The following is an 18,549-nucleotide window of genomic DNA, read 5'->3' as shown; positions in this document are numbered from 1 at the left end:
TCCCCCCCCCCCCCCTTTTTTTTTTTTTTTTTTTTTTTTTTTTTTTTTTTTCTTTTGAACTTTTCTCAAAACAATTTCTGTATTCCTCAGAGTATCCTAAAAGTGGGGTTCAAACATTTTTCCAATAACCTGGATCAGTTACCCACAGTTAAACAAAAATCCATAATCCATGACATAGCAAGGAAAAAAACAAAAAACTATTGCATGGGCTGATTATGCATTGGAAATTTGACCTGTCGGATTTTCAAAAAAAAAAAAAAAAAAAAAAAGGTGGTTTTGCAAATGTCCAAAGCCATCGTCTTCATACAGAAAGCAGGAGCTAACTTCTGAATAGAGAACATTGGCGGCATTCTGACAAGATTCTAGACTTGTACAAAGGTTGTAATATGAAATGTTTCATTTCTATTTCAATTTTATAAGATTTTTATAATACATGTCCTTCCTTTTTCTCAAAGGGGGCAAAAAAGGAAGAAAAGAAAACTGTTCCCTCATAGCCTTCATATATTAATAGTTGCATAGTTTATAACATTAAAGCTAATTTGAATAACAATTTAAGTTTTTGCTACAATATATATATATTTTTTTTATAAAAATTCAAATTTAACCATTTTTTCTACACTATTTTCTTTTATATAAATTCACTTTTTAACTCAAATTCTTAACTGAAACGAACATAAATTTACTTTTTAACTCAAATTCTCAATTAAAATGAGCAAAATGATTTCAACAAAAATTCTCAATTGGAACAAGCGAAACGAACGGGCCTAAGCATTTTGAGATTGGGAATGAATGAAATATTGCACGCTCAAGTTTAGTTTAAGACGAGGTTGACTTTCACAAGAATTACACGAAAAAGCTGCTCAAGAAGCTGCTTATTACACAACACTTGCCGGATTACTGGCTGGTCTCACATGAAAGCCATGCAGTAATTGAAATGAAAGTTAACAAAGTCTTGAGATTCTCAAATGTAATTATGAAACTAAAACCTCATCACCCGCGACTTAGAATTCCAAAAACCATCAGAATTTCCGAGACATAATCAATACGTTATTGGGATTTTAACTACAGTAGTTACACATAAGATAATAAAATTAAAAGCTTATCTGCCATGATAAGGTTAATAGCAGAGTAGCTTTATTTTTGTCAAAATCAGATGTAGAGTGGACAAAGCTCATTTGTTGATCTGTTATTCATGACATGACAGAAAAAAAAAAAAAAAAAACAAACAAATTCATCGATGCTTACAACTTGCATGTTAAATTTGTAATTGGCTTCAAATATTTATTTTGGATGTGATCCGTCAGTAATGTCGAGCTATGCAAAAAAGCAAGAGAAGCAGAGAATCAAAATCGGCAAACTCGATGATAAGAAAGCTTCTTTTTGTCTAATTCTAAACGTCAATCATACAGCTCCAGAATTACTAAAAGAAAACTTCAGGAAACTAGGGCATAAAAACTAAAAGATACTATAAGAAAACTTGCTATTTCCCAATCAAAGCATTAATCGAGCAAAAATCCAGGCAATAAAATGGGACTAAGGAGATAACTAGTAGTACAAACAGCAAATGGAAGAAAAACTCCAACAAGAAATCACCGCCCTCTTGCAAGAGCTTCGTCCAACTCCTCGTGTGATGACGGAAACAGTTCAATGTAACGACTCCCTAGAGTCATCCTATCCTTGGCCATTGCCGCTTCAGAATCTTCTGCATTTGCAAACTCAACAAATGCTTCCCCAGTTGGCCTTCCTTCTGAATTCATAGTAAAATGGATCGAGTCTTCTGACAATACAATATCCTTGAAAAAGTCAATTATATCATCCTTGCCGGCAGAAAATGGTAATCCCCTCAACCTTAATACTCCTGTATGTTCAGCGGAATCCTTCCCTTCGTCATAAGATTTGGACCTTGGTATATTTCGGCGAGGGGAACCACCACGAGCGTCAAAAACTTCACCCGCTATTGCCTTGTAATATTCCTGCCTCTTACTTCTGAACACTTCAACATATCTCCTGCCCATGTTCTGTCTATTCCTTTGAAGTGCAAAATCAACCTGAAGAGGATACCCGAAGACACAAAAAGCTTCACCAGTGAACTTTCCATACTTGTGGACAAAAAGAACATCAACTATGTCCAGACCGTGGAAGAACTCAGCCACGTCAGCTTCTGCACAATCAAATGGAAGGCCACGCAGTTTGACAACAGGGAAAGGCGGAGGCTGTCCTACATAAGCAAAAGTGGCTGGATTGTACATAAAACTTGGACCAGGGGAAGTCCCATAAAATGAAGAACCTTGTTCAACTAGCCGCTGACGCTTTGCACCCATTTCACGCCCATCCCCACCATCAGGATATTTACTTTATTTTGGAGTAATCAAGAATGCAGCAACAAACACAACAACAAAATTAAGCATAGACAGTAAAAAAAATAAATAGCTTTAATCAAACGCATATAATATGAATACAAATTATCTTTTCCTCATTAAGAAACAAAGATCTATGATTCATAAACTAAGTGAAGAGACAATATCAAATGCAGTTTCTCTGGAGATCTATATCATCACAAAGTGAAGCTTCAAAAGCAGATGACTCTGATACTTATAGGCATATCAGCATCAATTGAACAATCCCCATGACACGTCATAACCATTTCAGATGAACACGTTGATTGCTCTACCGTGAATAACAGCATTGCTTCTTATTGACATATGCATGTGAATACGTAAGCAAGGTTAAGAAAAGAAAAAAAACAAAGACGGAAACTTGAGACAGTAAACGCTAGGATGGACACTTGTGTTTTGGCTCTTGAGCAATTCTACATTTCAACGAACAGATTACCTCTTTATCACTTGCTTAAAGTTCATAACACGTGTTTTTTTGTTTTTTTGTTTTAGTCAATTTAAACAAGACGACATCCAGATTATAGGTTTCAATTACTTTCAAACTCTCATTAATACTTCCCAATACAACAATGTAACCACATCGAAAAATTCCCCCGATTAATTTTATAGATGCACAATTTAACACCCAGTTGTAAGCTTACAAGAAGTTTATTTCCTCAACTGAAACCTCAAATGAAGAAAAATAAAAACGCCCAAATTCCAAGCACGAATCTCTAGTTTAAAGAATAACAATGACACAAAACATAAGTAACCAAATTTGGGTTTTGGGTTCATCACCTATTCATATAGTCATTCATATACGATTCTTTTTCTTGATGCTAAAGAAGATTGGCCAAAAACACCCGAAACAGAATAATTTACGTCACAAAAAAAAAAAAAGAAAAGAAATGACCCACAATCTTTACAAATCCAAACGAATAACGTATTGACCCACATATTAACCACAAAACATGAACTTAATTCAATCTTAATTTATTCAAAAACAGAAATTCAGGAAGATAGCATCAACAAAAACAATCGGCAAAAGCGTAGAGGAAAACAAGGGGATTAATTACAAAACCGATAAAAAGAAATTTCAAAATACCAAAAAAATAACTAATCTAAATTGGACGAAGCATTAAGAAAGTATGAAAGAAAGAAATCTGAATCCGAATCAGACGGAAAAAGAGGAAAAAAAAAACGAAATCGAATCAGCAATTAGATTAAAGAAAAAAATGGCTTACCCTCTGTAGAACATTCTATTTGGTATCGTTTTCTTTTCTAACAACTCCTTCAATTTGTTTCCACTTTCCGAAAATCGTCCGTAAAGAAAAAGTACTTCAAAGCTTAGAGCTTTCTTCTCTGTGTGTCGAGAAGAGAGAGAAGAGAGAGGAGAGGCCTTGTCTCGAGAAATAGCCAAATTTGGGGACGCCGATGAGCGACGGCCTTTCGGAGATTAAAACGACGTAGTTTTTATGGTGTGGGTTCTTTTACATTTGGGCTTGGGCTATTGGGCTTAGAAAAGAACTTTATGATTGGGATCCAAGTTTGTTAATTGGGCTACTAAGATTGGGCCATATTGAGAAGTTAGGCCCAACTGCAATGTAGGCTTTCCGTGAAGTAGGGTCAAAATTGGCAATTTGTATTAGTGAGTTTTGTTTGTGTCAATTTATTTATTAATTGTGTCATAAAATATCAATTTAAATATGACATGTTTATTAAACGTGTTAAAAATATCATCTTAAACACGATTCATTTATTAATCGTGTCAATCCGTATAAGCCTTTTAAATTAATATATTGAATAAATAACTAATATAATAATCAATTATTTAACACGACCAAGACATGTTTAATATATTTATTGGTCAATTTATCTTTTTCTTTAAGAAAAATTAATGAATTTTGCCTATAAATATTAAATTTCACATTATTTTTATTTAATATGTCATATAAACTTTCATATTATATCACATGTCGTTAGATTGCAGATGACACGTATAGTTAATCGTGTCAATTCGTGTTAGGAGGTTAACCATGACTCAAACAATTTATTAATTGTGTTAATCGTATCAACCCGATTATGACTCAAATCCATTTATAGTAAACCCAAACTACTAATTTTGTACAGATTTCAAATCGTGTCGTCATATCACTATCCGAATTCTAACCCTAATCAAAATTAAATAGAGAATTACATGTTTTAAATCACCACACCTCCTAATTCATTCTTTAAAAAAAAAAAAACTACCCCTCTTAATATTTATTGATATTTTAAATAAATGTAAAAAACTAAAATGCCCTTTAATTCTAAACCCTATTTCGTAGACATTTAGTTGACAAATTTAAAATTATTCTCAATTTACATATATTTTTTTATGAAAAAAATATTATAATAAACCACAAATTATAATTATACGAATCCTCGTACAAAACACGAACCTCTCAGCCTCCATTCTCTCTCTAAAACAACAAATATTTCAGATCAATCTCTCGTTCTCTCTCTCTACCTTCGTGCTTCTCATGTTGGAGTATTTTTATGTAGACTTCTATAATCATAATAATTCACTCTGTAATTAATTAAAGCATCTTATGAACGACTGTGTTAATGTGAATTAACACATGCATATACATTAAATATCGGTCTATAATAAAATGGATACTTATTTTATTAACTCACTTGACATTTAAATTCTCTCTATCTCATAATATTTAGTCAACCTATTAGATCAAATACATTCTCTAATTAAATATTGGTTAGAACCAATATCACCACCCTATCTCATTTTGCTCCATTGTGGAGCGACCTTTTGTTTTATTGGGTGTGCTCGTGTGTGTGTGAGTGTGGCCGACCAAAACAGAGAGGGAGAGACAGGGAGGAGTTCATGCTCCTCTTGCCATTCTTTCCCACGTTTGCAGGTCCTCCACTCCGACCGGTCATTGGCGGATTCCGGCGACCGTGGACGAGCTGTTTCCGCTGCCCACCGGAAGAAGTATGCCTAAATCCCAACTAAGAAATTTTTGTGGCATTTTCGGATTTTAAGCTAGATTAGTGTTTTTGATCTTGTTTAGATCATGTTTAGATCGTTTTAAATCTAGCATCTCACCACCTCATCTCTCTCTCTCCATTTTCCTTCTCCTACCGCCGGAGCTCACGCCCGCCGTCGATCCTCGCCGCCGTCATATCCTGCTCATCGCGCGAGTCTATCTCATTTCTCCGCGACTAGATATGACTTCGCCGATCCGAGACCTCGCCGGATCTTCGAGTTTGCCCGCATCGCCGTGGAGTTGTCGTGCCTTTACGGATTGCCGACCTCGAGCGCCAGATTCAGGCCATGGGAGGCTTTGAGGCCGTGGCGGGCGTCGCGGCTCAAATCCAGGCTTTAAGGGCTAGAGCCTGATCGCCGAGAGCGGGTCGAGAACGAGTCAGATCTTTTTGGAGGAGAAGAAGAGCGCGGAAGAATATGAGGAGAGAGAGAAGGAAGTAGTGGTGGTGGAGAAGGCGGTTAGGTTTTCGGATGGAGAGGCGGCGAAGACGACCGGGAAGAAGACGAGGAGTGCTCTGAGGATGGATCGGAAGGAGAAGAAGTTCGAGCTCTGCAGGTCTGCTCTTGTAATCTGAAATCAAATTTCAAATGCGAGTTTTTCTATAATTATTTTGTTGATTACTCTTTTTATGTGTTTATTCATTTGATCAAACAGCAGTTCAATGTAAATTTTGATCCTGAATGTCCAAAAAAGAGCAGAATTTTTAGGGTTTATGCCATCAATATTGTAGTTGATGATTTCTGGATTTTGATGTATCTAGTATTTGAATTTTTTTAAAATGTGATTATATGACAGGAAGCGTTGGAAAAATTGTGATTTATCTGAATTATTTCGTATCAATTAGTGAACAGCTATAAACTTAAGTTGATGATTGTATAGGAGTTCTCTGTTGTACTATTTCTCGCATTTTGTAGTATCTGAACATTCAAAGTAGCTGCTAGCTATATCAGTACTGGGATCATATTTGTTTACATTTGATTATCAAGTTCACCAAGTTGACTTATGTTGCACATTGGTCTTTCTACTTTGGTTTCTTTCTTTCTCTGTTTTTTTTTTTTTTGATAGGATTTCTGCTTTGGTTTCTGAAAATCAATTAAAGGTCAAGAGAATGCCTCCGATGTTATTGGCCCGTTTAGTTCGCTGATTCGAGTTTTTAATTCGAGTTGAGATGTGATTTTATGTGAGTGTTTTTTACTGTAACAAAAAAATTAAATGTGATTATTTCTGAGAACTTTTTACTGTAGTAAAATTTGAATTTTAAACTCGAATCAGCAAAATGAACACGACAGTTTTCTTCAAAATGTCACGAGATATTATTGTCCGGAAACAATAGGCCTCCTTTGTGTTTGCTTTTAATATTACATAAATTCATTAGATGCCCCTGCAGTTGATATAAAGGTTTGTAAATAGTAACGTTGCTTGAATCGATGTTACTGTCATTGAGTGGTCATTCAGTCGTAATTTGACACACTTCTAATCTTCCTCTATTTCAATGAAAGAGTCGTGGTTGACAAGATTATTTTAATCCTTTTAGTGAGCATCCCTAACATAAAAATTAAAATATGTGTTGATTACTGCAGATCTAAGTTTGCTTAAAGTGGGTGGGAGAATGGTGTACTCAACATGCTTTATGAATCCAATTGAGAATGAAGCTGTGTTTGCTGAGGTATATTGCCTATTATTGTAATTAGAGCTTCTCGTTAATTTTGTTATCATGTTTAGTCAAGCTACTGCGACAATTGATGCATAGAAAAGAAAGAACACGTGTTTTGGTGGAATTTGTTGATAATAAACTATATTCCTGTAAACTTTTTTTATATGAGTTTGGGTTACTTCATTATTTCAGCTTTCAAGCGTGTTTGATATCAGTTTGGAGGTTATATGGAGGTTTTACTTTGATTATTTATTTGTTTCATATCAGTTGATTAATATATGTTAAATAATGAATTTCTATGGAACTTTTGGTTTCTTTGTTTCTCCCATGTCTATATAGCTTTCAGCTTCTTTTTCATTTGTTTTATTTTTCAATTTGGTAGAAATTAATTGATTAATAGTCGAGAAATTACTCTCAACTATCAAATTATAAGTCATAGTCTGACAGAATATGGACCATAGCCTGGTAGACTATAGGCTTATGGCCGACTGACTGCCGAAAAAGCCACTAGAAACCCCGATAGGTGGCCGCCGGATAGCCACGGGACTGTTGTTGGAAAAGCCGTCGGAGGGTCCTCGGAAAAGTCACTGGACGGTTGGTGGAAAGTCACCTCAAAAGTCGTCGGATGGTCGCCGGAAATATACCGGAGTGTCGCCGGAAGTTCGCCTAAGTGTCGCCAGAAAAGGCGCCTGACGGCCACCGGAGCCGCTGGTTGGAGGCATCGACATTTTGTAAACTATCAATTTACTTTGAGAGTAGTTTGGTAATATATATTATGTATTTGACTAATGATTGACTAGAAATAATGTTTAATGGTTAATAATAATTTATTATAGGGGTAGTTATAAAAATCTCGCTTGAAGTAAACGTGGACGTCTGTTGGGGCAGTTGGTGGAAGTTTGGTGGGAAAACTGTTCAAATTGCGTTTGGACGGGTAAAGAGTGTGGTTTAGTTTAAACAAATAAATTTGTGACTTGCAAGTTATAAAGTCAATAATTAGAATCTTTAACCAACACGCACTGATTCCCAGGCAGTGGAATGCTACTAGCACTCTCGCCCGCATGACGCGTGCATGTCAAATTCCTATAAATCACTTTTATTTATTTAAGGAAAGGATAATATTTTTTCCGAAAATATTTGATTTTTTTCCATTCATTCTAATATTTGTTCATTTTCAGGAAAGGAGAGTATAGCTTTAACTAATCTTAACAAATATTTCTTAAAAATGTATGGATGAGAATTATTATTTTTTATTTTTAATTCATAATTTTTTAGTTAAATAATTACACTAATAAAAATGTATTTATCAAGAGTAAAAAGTAAAGTTTTAGATTCATACACTCTTAAAGATAAATTTTTTATTTTTCTTATAGCTTTTATTCATCTTTTCAGGAAAGGGGAGTAGTATAGCTTTAAGGCCCACTATTTTGTGTATCATACTAGAACAAAATTAGTAAAAATTAGCATTTTGTTATGTAGTTGACACCCATTTTTTCATAAAATTTTTATGTATTTTCTGTTTTTAAAGCAAGGTTTACTTTTTTTTGTTTAAAGAAAGACATTTTCTGGTACGTCAACATACCGGTAGGTCAAGTTTTCTAACCGTTAAATTTACATAAAATTACGTAAAAGTCAAAGTACACATATCTAACGGTTAGAAAAATTTAACTTACCGGTATACACGCGTACTAGAGAATCTCACTTAATGAAATAATCAAAATTTCTTATTATTAAAGAAATAATTGAAGTTGAGAATATTTTTCTTTCAAAAAAATGAAAATCCGTATTTCATCTAAATAGAAGGGACTTTTATATGAAATTAGAAGTATCTCTATCTGCTAAATATATTTAAGTATACTTAAAAAGAGTTTTTTTGATAAAATTAAACAAAAATAAACTACTAATAATTTTTTATTTTTAATTATTAGATTTATATAAAAAATTATTTATTTTATATATTTTTTTAATTTCACGTGATTTTGATTAGATCTGTTAGCTCTATCGAAAAAAGTTTCATATTTAATTTCTTTTTAAAAAAAAAAATAGAACAGAAAGAAGAGAAAAGAGGTGGATCCACGGCAAAATGGCGCGAGTGGGCAGGCAATTACCCGTGAACCGACAGTGTCGTTTAATGGTGGAAAACATTTAACTCGTTTGTACAAAGCAACGGAAGATTCTCCTCAGTTCTCTTATGTGGCCTACCAAATTGAACAGAAACCGTCCAGGTGTGTGTATCCCCCAAAAAATTCAGAAAAAACGAAAAAGAGAAAGGACCTAAATAAGGAATCAAGTCTGAATTTTGAGTCCTTAACCCCTTTCTGTGGAAAAATTTGGACCTCAGATTTTTCTCTGGTTAAGGTTCACGCACCTTCAAAATCCCTTCCACGTTCCCCTCCAAAAAGAACACCCACCCATTTCGACCCAGTTTCATCTGTTTTTAACTCATAGAAATAATCCTTTGAATCTTTGACTACAATCCCAAATCTCCAATTTTCTCGGATACCCACTTGCAGATTCTCCACGTTCTTTTCTGGGTATCCCTTATTTTCTCCGAATTTTGATATCTGGGTATTCGATATTTCGTTGAAAGATTGAGTTTTTAGGATGGTGGGGGCTTTGTCCGTGGTGGGTTCATCGGTGGTGGACTCGCATACTTGTCCTTGCTTGTGCGTAGATGCTTTGCCGACCACTAATTTGAGCTTCAAAAGCGTTGGAGATCTGGTTTTGCAAAGGAAGCAGATTGCGAAGCCCGTTGGGTCGTCGGAGTTGAGCAGTTCTTTCATCGATTCTGGGCTTGACAGGCGACTCGCGGCGAAAGCACTTCCGGGTATTGTCGGTCGGAGTCCGGGGAAACAGAAGAAGAACCGGAGGCTAATGATCGTCAGTGAATTGGGTGGACAGTATGAAGACAGTTTTGAGGATGTTAAGAGGGTGAGAAATTCTTACCCTCTTTAAGAGTTATGGATGAGCCATTACTACATGACATGAGAGACATATATGTGTGTGTATGTTTAAGAGTTATGGATGAGCCATTACTACATGACATGAGAGAAATATATGTGTGTGTGTGTTTAAGAGTTATGGATGAGCCATTACTACATGACATGAGAGAAATATGTGTGTGTGTGTGTGTGTGTGTGTGTGTTATTATTCATTTCCTTGGCAGTATCTTGTTTTAAGTATCATGTCGACTAGCTACTTTTATTTTTATTTTATGGTGATAAGTTTGCATGTTCCAAGCTACCAGATCTGTTAACAAAAGTCAAAGCTATTTTCTTTATCCATGAGCTGGTGTATACTTGCAATTTCTTATTTTTAATTGCAGGAATGTGATTCGCAGTAGTTGGTTATAATATATTAATTATTATGATTTCTCGATAGATTTGACCCAAATCCTTCCACTAATCTCCTCACCCATTCGCTTCTTTCCACTTTTTCCCCCTGCCAAACAAGCTCTTAGAGATAATTTGACCTTCCTTTTTTTTTTTTTTTTTTTATTATGAAGACTGTGGATCCTGTTAAAGCATTTCATGCTGACCATAACTAATCTGCCTGCAGCAAATTCTCAATTATTTCACGTACAAGGCTGTGAGGACTGTTCTGAACCAGCTGTATGAGATGAACCCAACCCAATATAGATGGTTTTACGAGTAAGTTGGATTTTTAATATATTGCTTTCAGTCTCATCCCCAGTGCATCTTTTCGCTTAATGTGAGTCATATCCTCCAATGATAAAAATAATAAGGCAAACTTGTTTCTCTATACAATCCTTTCACACAATAATTTACTCAATGGTTCTGTTCGAAACTCTGTTCATGTATCACTATATGTTCATGTATCACATTAACATGCTAACCAATTGCTTCATATTTTCATTCCTTGGCAGTTTCGTTGTCTCAAACAGGCCCGGAGATGGGAAGCGATTCATTCGCATCCTTGGGAAGGTAATTTTTGAGAACTTGAGTTGAATTGTTTTGACAACTAAGGAAATGTAGAGGAAGGGGAATTCCTTCATTGTGTTTTAGAATTCTTTTATGCAAACTAACGACGAGCTTCGCGGCTCTCTGCTTAAATGACCTGTTTTTGAAGTGGTGTACATCTCTGTTTTAATTGTCAGGAGAGGCACGAGCTTGCCGAAAGAGTTATGGTCACACGGCTTCATCTCTACGGTAAATGGGCGAAGGTAATAAAACTGAAAACTCATTTTGAAGCTAATTCATTTGACATTTAAAGCTTAAAAGGCTTGGAAAATCATAAAAGAGTCCTCTTTCTCATTTGGTGTTGTGATGTAGAAATGTAATCATGCCGAAATATACAAAGAGATCTCTGATGAAAACTTAGAGTTGATGCGTGAACGGCTGATAGAGACTGTGATATGGCCTTCAGATGACACAAACACGGAAAAGATTGGATAATAACACAAGTTATCAAGTTTCAGCTTATAGTTTACCTTTCTTTTTACTCCTGTTGTTCCCTAGTCTTAGGCATTATTATTATTTGTATTATTTCCACTTGACCAATAAAAATTGTTCAATACTATTGTATTTTGTAACTTGTGTGTATACGTAAAAACGTTACCAAGAGAATTGTTATATATTAAAAACAGGGGGGGTTGACCAAGAGGTGCATTACCGGTGTAATTCTGTAGAATGTCCTTTTTCCGACTCTCCCACAAATTCGTGGAAAAATTCAACCATGATGGTCAGTCAACATACGTATATGACCAGGCTAGGCCAATGGAGAAGCACAAGTTTGAGCGTTACAAGTGGGTTGAATACAACTTTTTAAGTCCAACTATTCGCTCATACAACTGTACTATTTTTATGTAAAACTTAAGACTTAAATAAATTTTTCATACAAATGATATAGTTTGAATACCAATCCCCTAAAAGTGGAATTCCTATATTTCTTATCGTAGCCAACTTAGTTTGTCTTTTATGGAGTTCATGTTTTCATAATTTATGATAACATCTTTATGGTCTCACATGATGACAAAACCTTGGTTGTAAAGCGTGATTTGATTATTGATTTAAGCAAAAATTGCCGTCAGAGCCATTGACTGGAAAGCCATCATGCAATATATGCGAGCAAGAACGACTTTGTTTTGGAGAGGGGGTTGACACTTAACAACCACCGAATCAAGTCTAAGTGGTATGAAAATGGCGAAATTACCCCGTCTTTTTTAACATTGCCATGTGTGGTTTGCATAATATTATTTTCAAAATTCATATATCGACAAATTATCGGCTCCTTTGAGCATTGTTACAAGTTAATCCAACATCCATACGTGAAGAAAAATAAAATAATATCACAAAATCGTATTGGGGGCGTTGTTTTCTATTAGCAATTAGATTTACTACAAAATATGATGTATCTGTCACTATTCCTGCATATAAGAATCAACTTATAGACAATGAAACACAAGCACCGGTATATTTCACAAAAGCCTTATAATCTTTTTTGTTTCCCGTCAAAATAAGCCTCTGGGACTTAAGAGTCCCCCTGCTTCAATGGTCCAAGCCCAAGCTTCCACATAATCATCGAGGTAATTTGTTTTCCTTAAAGAAAAAAAAAAAGAAGAAAAAGAAGAGAAAAAAGAACATAAAATACAATAGCCCCTTGAAAAGAAGTTTATTCTTCATAGATTGCATCTGAAATGACCGAAAAAGATCATGCTAACAAATCGATAAAAAATGATGTAATATGATTGAGAACATTGATGAGTGACATGCTTTAACAGAGTGCACAAGGAAAAGGAAGATAACAAAAATGGGGAGCAAATGACACAAATTAGGAAAAATGGAAAAATGGCATTTTTTTTTTTTTAAGTTAACCTGGTCAGAAGCACCCCATAAAAATTATAAAGAGTCCACACTGCTCTTGTGTTACACCTGCAAAAGGAAGAGATAGTGATGGTTGCAGCAAATCGGTTCTTTAGAAGTAGAATTGCAGTTTTATTTTTAAAGCTACTTTGGGGATAATAGCTTCTAAAGGCAGCTATTGCCTGCCATCTATCTGGAATATTAAAAGTAAGAGCGGTAGTTTGTCGATAAATCCTACTGTAAATCACTTCCATAACTGGTTGAGAACATAAAATTTTCATACAATCACATAACTGCTGAAAGAAAAATCGACTGTGAGCAAGCCGTATTGACAAAAAGCTTCCGTGTACACTCTTCATCCTGGAGTTGGAGACAAAACTTTACCTAGCTGTTACTAATCACTTGACCTAAATGACATCTAACTGCCAAGGCCTGTTTGAATAACATGAATTCTTAAACTCTTTAAATTATACATACATTAAAAATAAAAAATAAAAAATCGATCTCGATTGCATCTTGGAAATAGTACATTCCTTCGAGACCACAAAGATGTCATATAAAACTTCGATTGAAGCATATCATTTACTTGAAAAATGCGGGTGAAAGGTTGAGACATCCATTCAAAAAAGTTGCGCAGTGACAGAACTTCAATGTCATTTTTTTTTTTCCCTTCGTTGGGGCCTAAGGGGGGTAGGAAAAAGGCATCATGTTGAACCATCACCAAAAGTCATAAACTGCCCCAGTGCTGTTCTTACACGAAGCTGCAGTTCAATGAATCAAGATGGGATTTAGCAAATATCTCAAATTAAGAATATAATAAAATAAAATATATAGCAAAGTCCGCTAAAAAGTTTAGCAACCTTTACTTCTAGGCAAGGATCGTTGACCATGTTCTTCATTTGAGAAACTATGCCAGCATTACGTAGTTTTGCTACGCGACCAAATGCACCAGGAATTGATGGAAAAGTGAGATTAACAATGGTCCAGACAACAGCTGTGCGCAACTGGCTGTCACTGCTCTGCAGAAACTGGATCACAAATGATTGGGTTCCATTGTCTACTTGCGGAACAAGTTGGTCCATCACAGCTTCCTTGTGAAATTCATTCCCACTTGCGACATTGCAGAGAACATACATTCCCTAAATAAGACAGGTTTCAGAAAGCTCCATTATGAGGCAAGTCATCAATGAAAAGTAAAACACCTCCACATCTACTTCCCATCTCACCAGAACATTTTATCGGTTCTGGCATGCTGTTTATCATCCCAAGTAAAAATTAGCACTTGCAAATGACCCAACGAGAAATGCATGCTAACCTGTATCCCAATTTCAGCTTTAAAAGCACTCTGCAATTGCCTTCCAATAGCATCTAATATAATACCATCTTCAGCAAATACAAATTCAATAGAGTCCATACATCCATCAACAAGATTGCGGAGCAGGGCAAGAGCTTGCTCCTGGACAGAAGGCTCCGAATCTGCAGATAAACAAAATCAACAATGCTTTGCGTGCATAAGTACGTTACCACCATAGTAAGAAAAATTCTGAAAGAAATATCTTGAACTGCCATAAGTATAATACTATCATTACCACAGACAAGGCTTGCTAATAAGGAGGCTGTAAGCTCCCCAAAAATGCTTTCCTTACATGTGTAGTCCGCAAGGAACACCAAGTTTCTCAAAGCCCCTAAAGCATTTACCGTCAAATCTGAATCCATTGATTTTGACAACTGAACAAGTTGTTGTAGACCTCCACATTGTATAAATATGGACCTGCGTTTGGAAAAATCGACAACTATGTTGCCAATAGCACTGAGAGCTGCAAGCTGGAAAAGAGGCATTCATCAAAATTTGCCTCAGCTACATTTGTGGAGTTCTCAAAGGACAATGTTTTAGGTACCGTACATGCTAAGGATAATATCTACTGTACATTTATCATACTAATTGACAAATGATTTATAACAGACCTGACCATATGCACATCTGATTTCTCAAATATTTTACCCTCCACAGGAACAGAAAACCACAGGATACTCACACTCACTCACAAAAACTGAAAGGGTCAAACTTAATGCCTCTATATTAACAATGAGAAAATATGAAATGACTACAAGTTGAAATATTTCATTAACAAAACATTGCCATAATTGTCAGTGATGCCAGATACCACCAAAATGTTTGATGGCTAAAAAGTAAATAGTACATTTAATAGTTGATGGCTGTTAGCAGGCTTCATCAGCAACTTTAAGTAATCTCTACATCATGCGACAAGGTGAATGTAATTTGAAGGAGAAGGGAGGATTGATAATAACCATATAGAAAACATGATAATTAGCGATAAGTATTAGATGTACCTGAACAGAAGTGCAACGATCATGTAAAAGACGAACCAAGGGAATCATGATTATTTCATCCATGAAATCTCCTGCACATAAACTCTGAAGGATAATTTCTCAGTATAGAATCTTACACATTACTGTAAATATTCAAATAAAAAAAGCAAGTGCTCATATTCCAAACCTTGATTGATCGAAAGATACTTCTTAAGCAAATACAAGCCGCAGCACGCACACTGGAACTATCATGAGTTAGAGCATCTATTACCAAGTTCAATGCCTGCGTTCATGGAAATATATCAGAGTTGAGAATTTGCAGAACAATCATACACATAGACAATATTATCAAACTTAGTCAAAGAACTGAACGAAAAGATAATGAAGAATCCAGGACCCTAGTCAATGATATTGCTGAAAGAGGTGATTAACCAGACAATTGGGAAGAACAAGCATCTGAAAAATCAACAAAATAGAAGTTAATATCTTCTAGTAAAAGGACATACCTTCAATGAAAAAAACTTAGACCTACAGCTCTCCAACTTTGAGCATAGATCAGCCATTGCCAGCAATATTCCTTCAACGCGTTTTGAATTTAGGACAGCTTTCTTCAAATGGTTGTACAGTTTATCAATGGCATTAGCCTCCAATGCTATTTTTTGCATGTCCTCTTTTTCTGCTATTAAACTAGACAAAGCAAAGGAAGATTCATCTCCGACTTGACCAAGATCATCGTGAAGCTCAAGCAGAAGATGCACCAACTTGGTTTTGATTCCTATATCTTGCAGATAGCAAGGAGAAGTGTTCCTTATAACAATCAAGCACGTAGAGGCTAGTAATCTTGTCCGAGGATACCTATCCTTTGTTAACGCAACCACAGAGCTTAGAGCCCTTCCGCTCTCGGATCCCACAAACATTGACACAGCTTCAACATTATTTTTAATAATTGTGGCTAAAGATTCCAAGCTAGCATCTCTCTGATTTAAAGACCCTTCAAGAAGGCCAATGAGTTTCTTTAGAACCCCAGCTTGAGACAGTGCATTTTGCTCCTCGACTGTCTCGCAAGAATGCATTATGATGCTTGCACCAAGTCCAGTTACATTTTCATTCTCACTATTCAATAACGAAAGAAGAAATTCCATGCTTTTCTGTTCAAGAAAATCATACTTCGGAGCAAGTTTTGATTGGTAGATCATTCTTAAAGAACGTGCACCAGAATCCACAACCTGTAGCACAACGTTCGCCAACCTGAGCCTTGATGTTTAATGTATGCATTAGCCTAACTATGACCTAATTGAGCTCTTCCCATTCAAATCATACTTAATAGACTTCCTTGACAATTATTTTGTTTAGGCCATTTGCAGCATATTGTATAACAAAAACAAGAAATATAAACAAACTAAACAATCACTCTTCACTAATATAAATTATTCAACTTCTCAACTCAAATTAACCAAAAGATCAATTAAATCGGATAGAACCGAAGCAATTACTTGATATGACGATAAATACTTGAAAATTTTCAGCTTAATTCATCCAAAAACCTAATTAATTTAAAACAATTCAAACAGACTGACGATTCAATCTTATTCCATAATTGCATTGCCGCACATTTTCCATCAAACGCTCAAAACCAGACGCAATCAGATCAGAAAGAATTAATTACCTTCTCGTCGGGATGAGATAAGAGCCTGACGAGGCTAGGGAAGACTCCGGCATCGAGAACGGCTAGGACACCGGCGTCGAAGCCGCACGCGAAGCTACCGACGACGGCGGCGGACTGGATGAGGAGGTTCGAGTCCCGATCGGCTCCAGCATCGGCGGCGGAGGCGAGGATATCGGCGACGGCGGGGACCAAGCCGAGCTTGATGAAAGAAAGCTTCTTAGTACGGTTACCGATGATGCGGTTCTTGAGGTCGCGTAGGGCCTTGACCTGGACTTGGGCGTCCGGCGAGGAGAGGCGGGAAAGGAGCTCGGAGTGGTGGCGCGCGGTGGCCTGAGAGGCCGAAGGCGGTGCCGGAGCTGAGGCTGAAGCGGATGTCGGCATCGTGTCGTGGAAGCCGCTGGATTGTCATGTGAAGAAGGAAGAAGGGACCGACCGAGCTCCGCGGGAGAGAAGCTATTTCCCTTTTTTCTTTGCCTTCGAAGCCTATAAGAGACGACACCGAATAAATAGGGGCAAAAATTTGTCGTCATCTTTTTTTTTTTTTCCCCAAAATTAAAAGCTGTGTAATATTAGATAAGATAAAAAAATTAATAGTAATAAGTTCAAAAGAATAAATTGGATGTTTGAAACTATAATAAATCTAAATCTGACGAACTTTGACGATTCAGAATTGAATAATATTCGTAATTTTGTTTTTTGAATTTTTTTTTAGATTTAATAATTTAGACTATAGTTTCTTTTTATATAAATTTTAATAATTTTAGACTATAGTTTCTTTTTCTTTAATTTAGGCTAACTTGGGAGTTTTCCTGGTAGTCACTACAAAATAAACTATTGACAATGCACACCCCTTTAAATTTGTGAGTTTAGAAATATAATGACCGTTTAGTTCGCTGATTTGAGTTTTTAATTTGAGTTGAGATGTGACTTTATGTGAGAATTTTTTACTGTAACAAAAATGTTAGATATAACTATTTTTGAGAGCTTTTTACTGTAACAAAACTCGAATTATAAATTCGAATCGGTGAAATGAACGAAATTTTAGTGCCTTAACTTTTTTCTTGACAATACACCTCTTAAACTTTAAAATTTGTTGCAATGTTGGTTAAAATAAAAACAAATGTAAAGATTAGGACAATATCTTCAACGTAAGTGTTTAATAAGGATAATTAATATTTGTTTGCATCGAATTAATTCTCATATACACATTATGAGCGATTTTTTTTTAAATTGAGAGTTAACCATTTTGAGAGAAAAATTAAGGTCCCATGATTTTAAAAAATGTTTCATCCTTAACATGTATAAAGGGTTCAATTCAATACAAAAAGATTATAATTATTTGTATTCAATACTCAGGTAAAAAATATCATTTAAATTTTTAATTTTATTAATATTACAACAAATTTTAAAATTTAAGAGGTGAATTAAAAAAAAATTAAAAGACTAATTCGCCAAACTCACGAAGTTAAGCGGTATCCATGCAAAAACAGCCCGCATATATATTCCAACCAAATTGAATTCACCCCCCGCTTCTCTTCTCTGCGAATTTCGTTTCATTTCAGTTGATTTCGCGTTCTTTTCCGCTTCACTACTTTATCTCCCGCCATGGCTATCGAGCTTCAATGCTCTCGATCTTCTTATTCTTCTTCGTCTT

The 18,549-nt window shown here is 35.6% G+C and overlaps 3 protein-coding genes and 1 long non-coding RNA gene across 5 annotated transcripts; 2 read left to right on the top strand and 2 right to left on the bottom strand.

Annotated features, from left to right (window-relative positions):
- Positions 1 to 1,362: 1,362 nt before the first annotated feature.
- LOC21398400 (heterogeneous nuclear ribonucleoprotein F) lies at positions 1,363 to 3,802 on the bottom strand. Its single transcript, XM_010104046.2, has 2 exons — positions 3,620 to 3,802; positions 1,363 to 2,352 (listed from the first exon to the last, which is right to left on the bottom strand). The coding sequence occupies exons 1-2, from the start codon at positions 3,631 to 3,633 to the stop codon at positions 1,590 to 1,592; spliced, it is 777 nt and encodes a 258-aa protein (XP_010102348.2). The 5' UTR covers positions 3,634 to 3,802; the 3' UTR covers positions 1,363 to 1,589.
- Positions 3,803 to 5,161: 1,359 nt separating this feature from the next.
- LOC21398399 lies at positions 5,162 to 7,908 on the top strand. Its single transcript, XR_002902702.1, has 3 exons — positions 5,162 to 5,977; positions 7,003 to 7,088; positions 7,538 to 7,908. It is a non-coding gene; the product is annotated as an uncharacterized LOC21398399 (long non-coding RNA).
- A 1,374-nt stretch (positions 7,909 to 9,282) lies between these two features.
- LOC21398398 (chaperonin-like RbcX protein 2, chloroplastic) lies at positions 9,283 to 11,628 on the top strand. The gene is made up of 5 exons (XM_010104044.2): positions 9,283 to 10,007; positions 10,635 to 10,726; positions 10,963 to 11,020; positions 11,194 to 11,259; positions 11,369 to 11,628. The coding sequence occupies exons 1-5, from the start codon at positions 9,681 to 9,683 to the stop codon at positions 11,489 to 11,491; spliced, it is 666 nt and encodes a 221-aa protein (XP_010102346.1). The 5' UTR covers positions 9,283 to 9,680; the 3' UTR covers positions 11,492 to 11,628.
- Positions 11,629 to 13,123: 1,495 nt separating this feature from the next.
- Positions 13,124 to 17,358, bottom strand: LOC21398397. 2 transcript variants are annotated; one of them, XM_010104043.2, is made up of 8 exons: positions 16,896 to 17,358; positions 15,736 to 16,455; positions 15,417 to 15,512; positions 15,251 to 15,334; positions 14,488 to 14,722; positions 14,214 to 14,374; positions 13,759 to 14,037; positions 13,124 to 13,659 (listed from the first exon to the last, which is right to left on the bottom strand). In XM_010104043.2, exons 1-8 carry the CDS (start codon positions 17,274 to 17,276, stop codon positions 13,603 to 13,605), a joined length of 2,013 nt encoding a protein of 670 aa, XP_010102345.1. In that variant the 5' UTR covers positions 17,277 to 17,358; the 3' UTR covers positions 13,124 to 13,602. The 2 variants fall into 2 exon arrangements, with proteins under 2 accessions (XP_010102345.1, XP_024025232.1); XM_024169464.1 differs by having other exon boundaries at positions 13,765 to 14,037.
- Between the last annotated feature and the right edge of the window lie 1,191 nt (positions 17,359 to 18,549).

This window comes from Morus notabilis, unplaced genomic scaffold (genome assembly GCF_000414095.1).
Source record: "Morus notabilis unplaced genomic scaffold, ASM41409v2 Scaffold1005, whole genome shotgun sequence".
In the NCBI taxonomy this organism is placed as follows: domain Eukaryota; kingdom Viridiplantae; phylum Streptophyta; class Magnoliopsida; order Rosales; family Moraceae; genus Morus; species Morus notabilis.
This window is presented reverse-complemented; position numbering and strand designations above follow the sequence as displayed.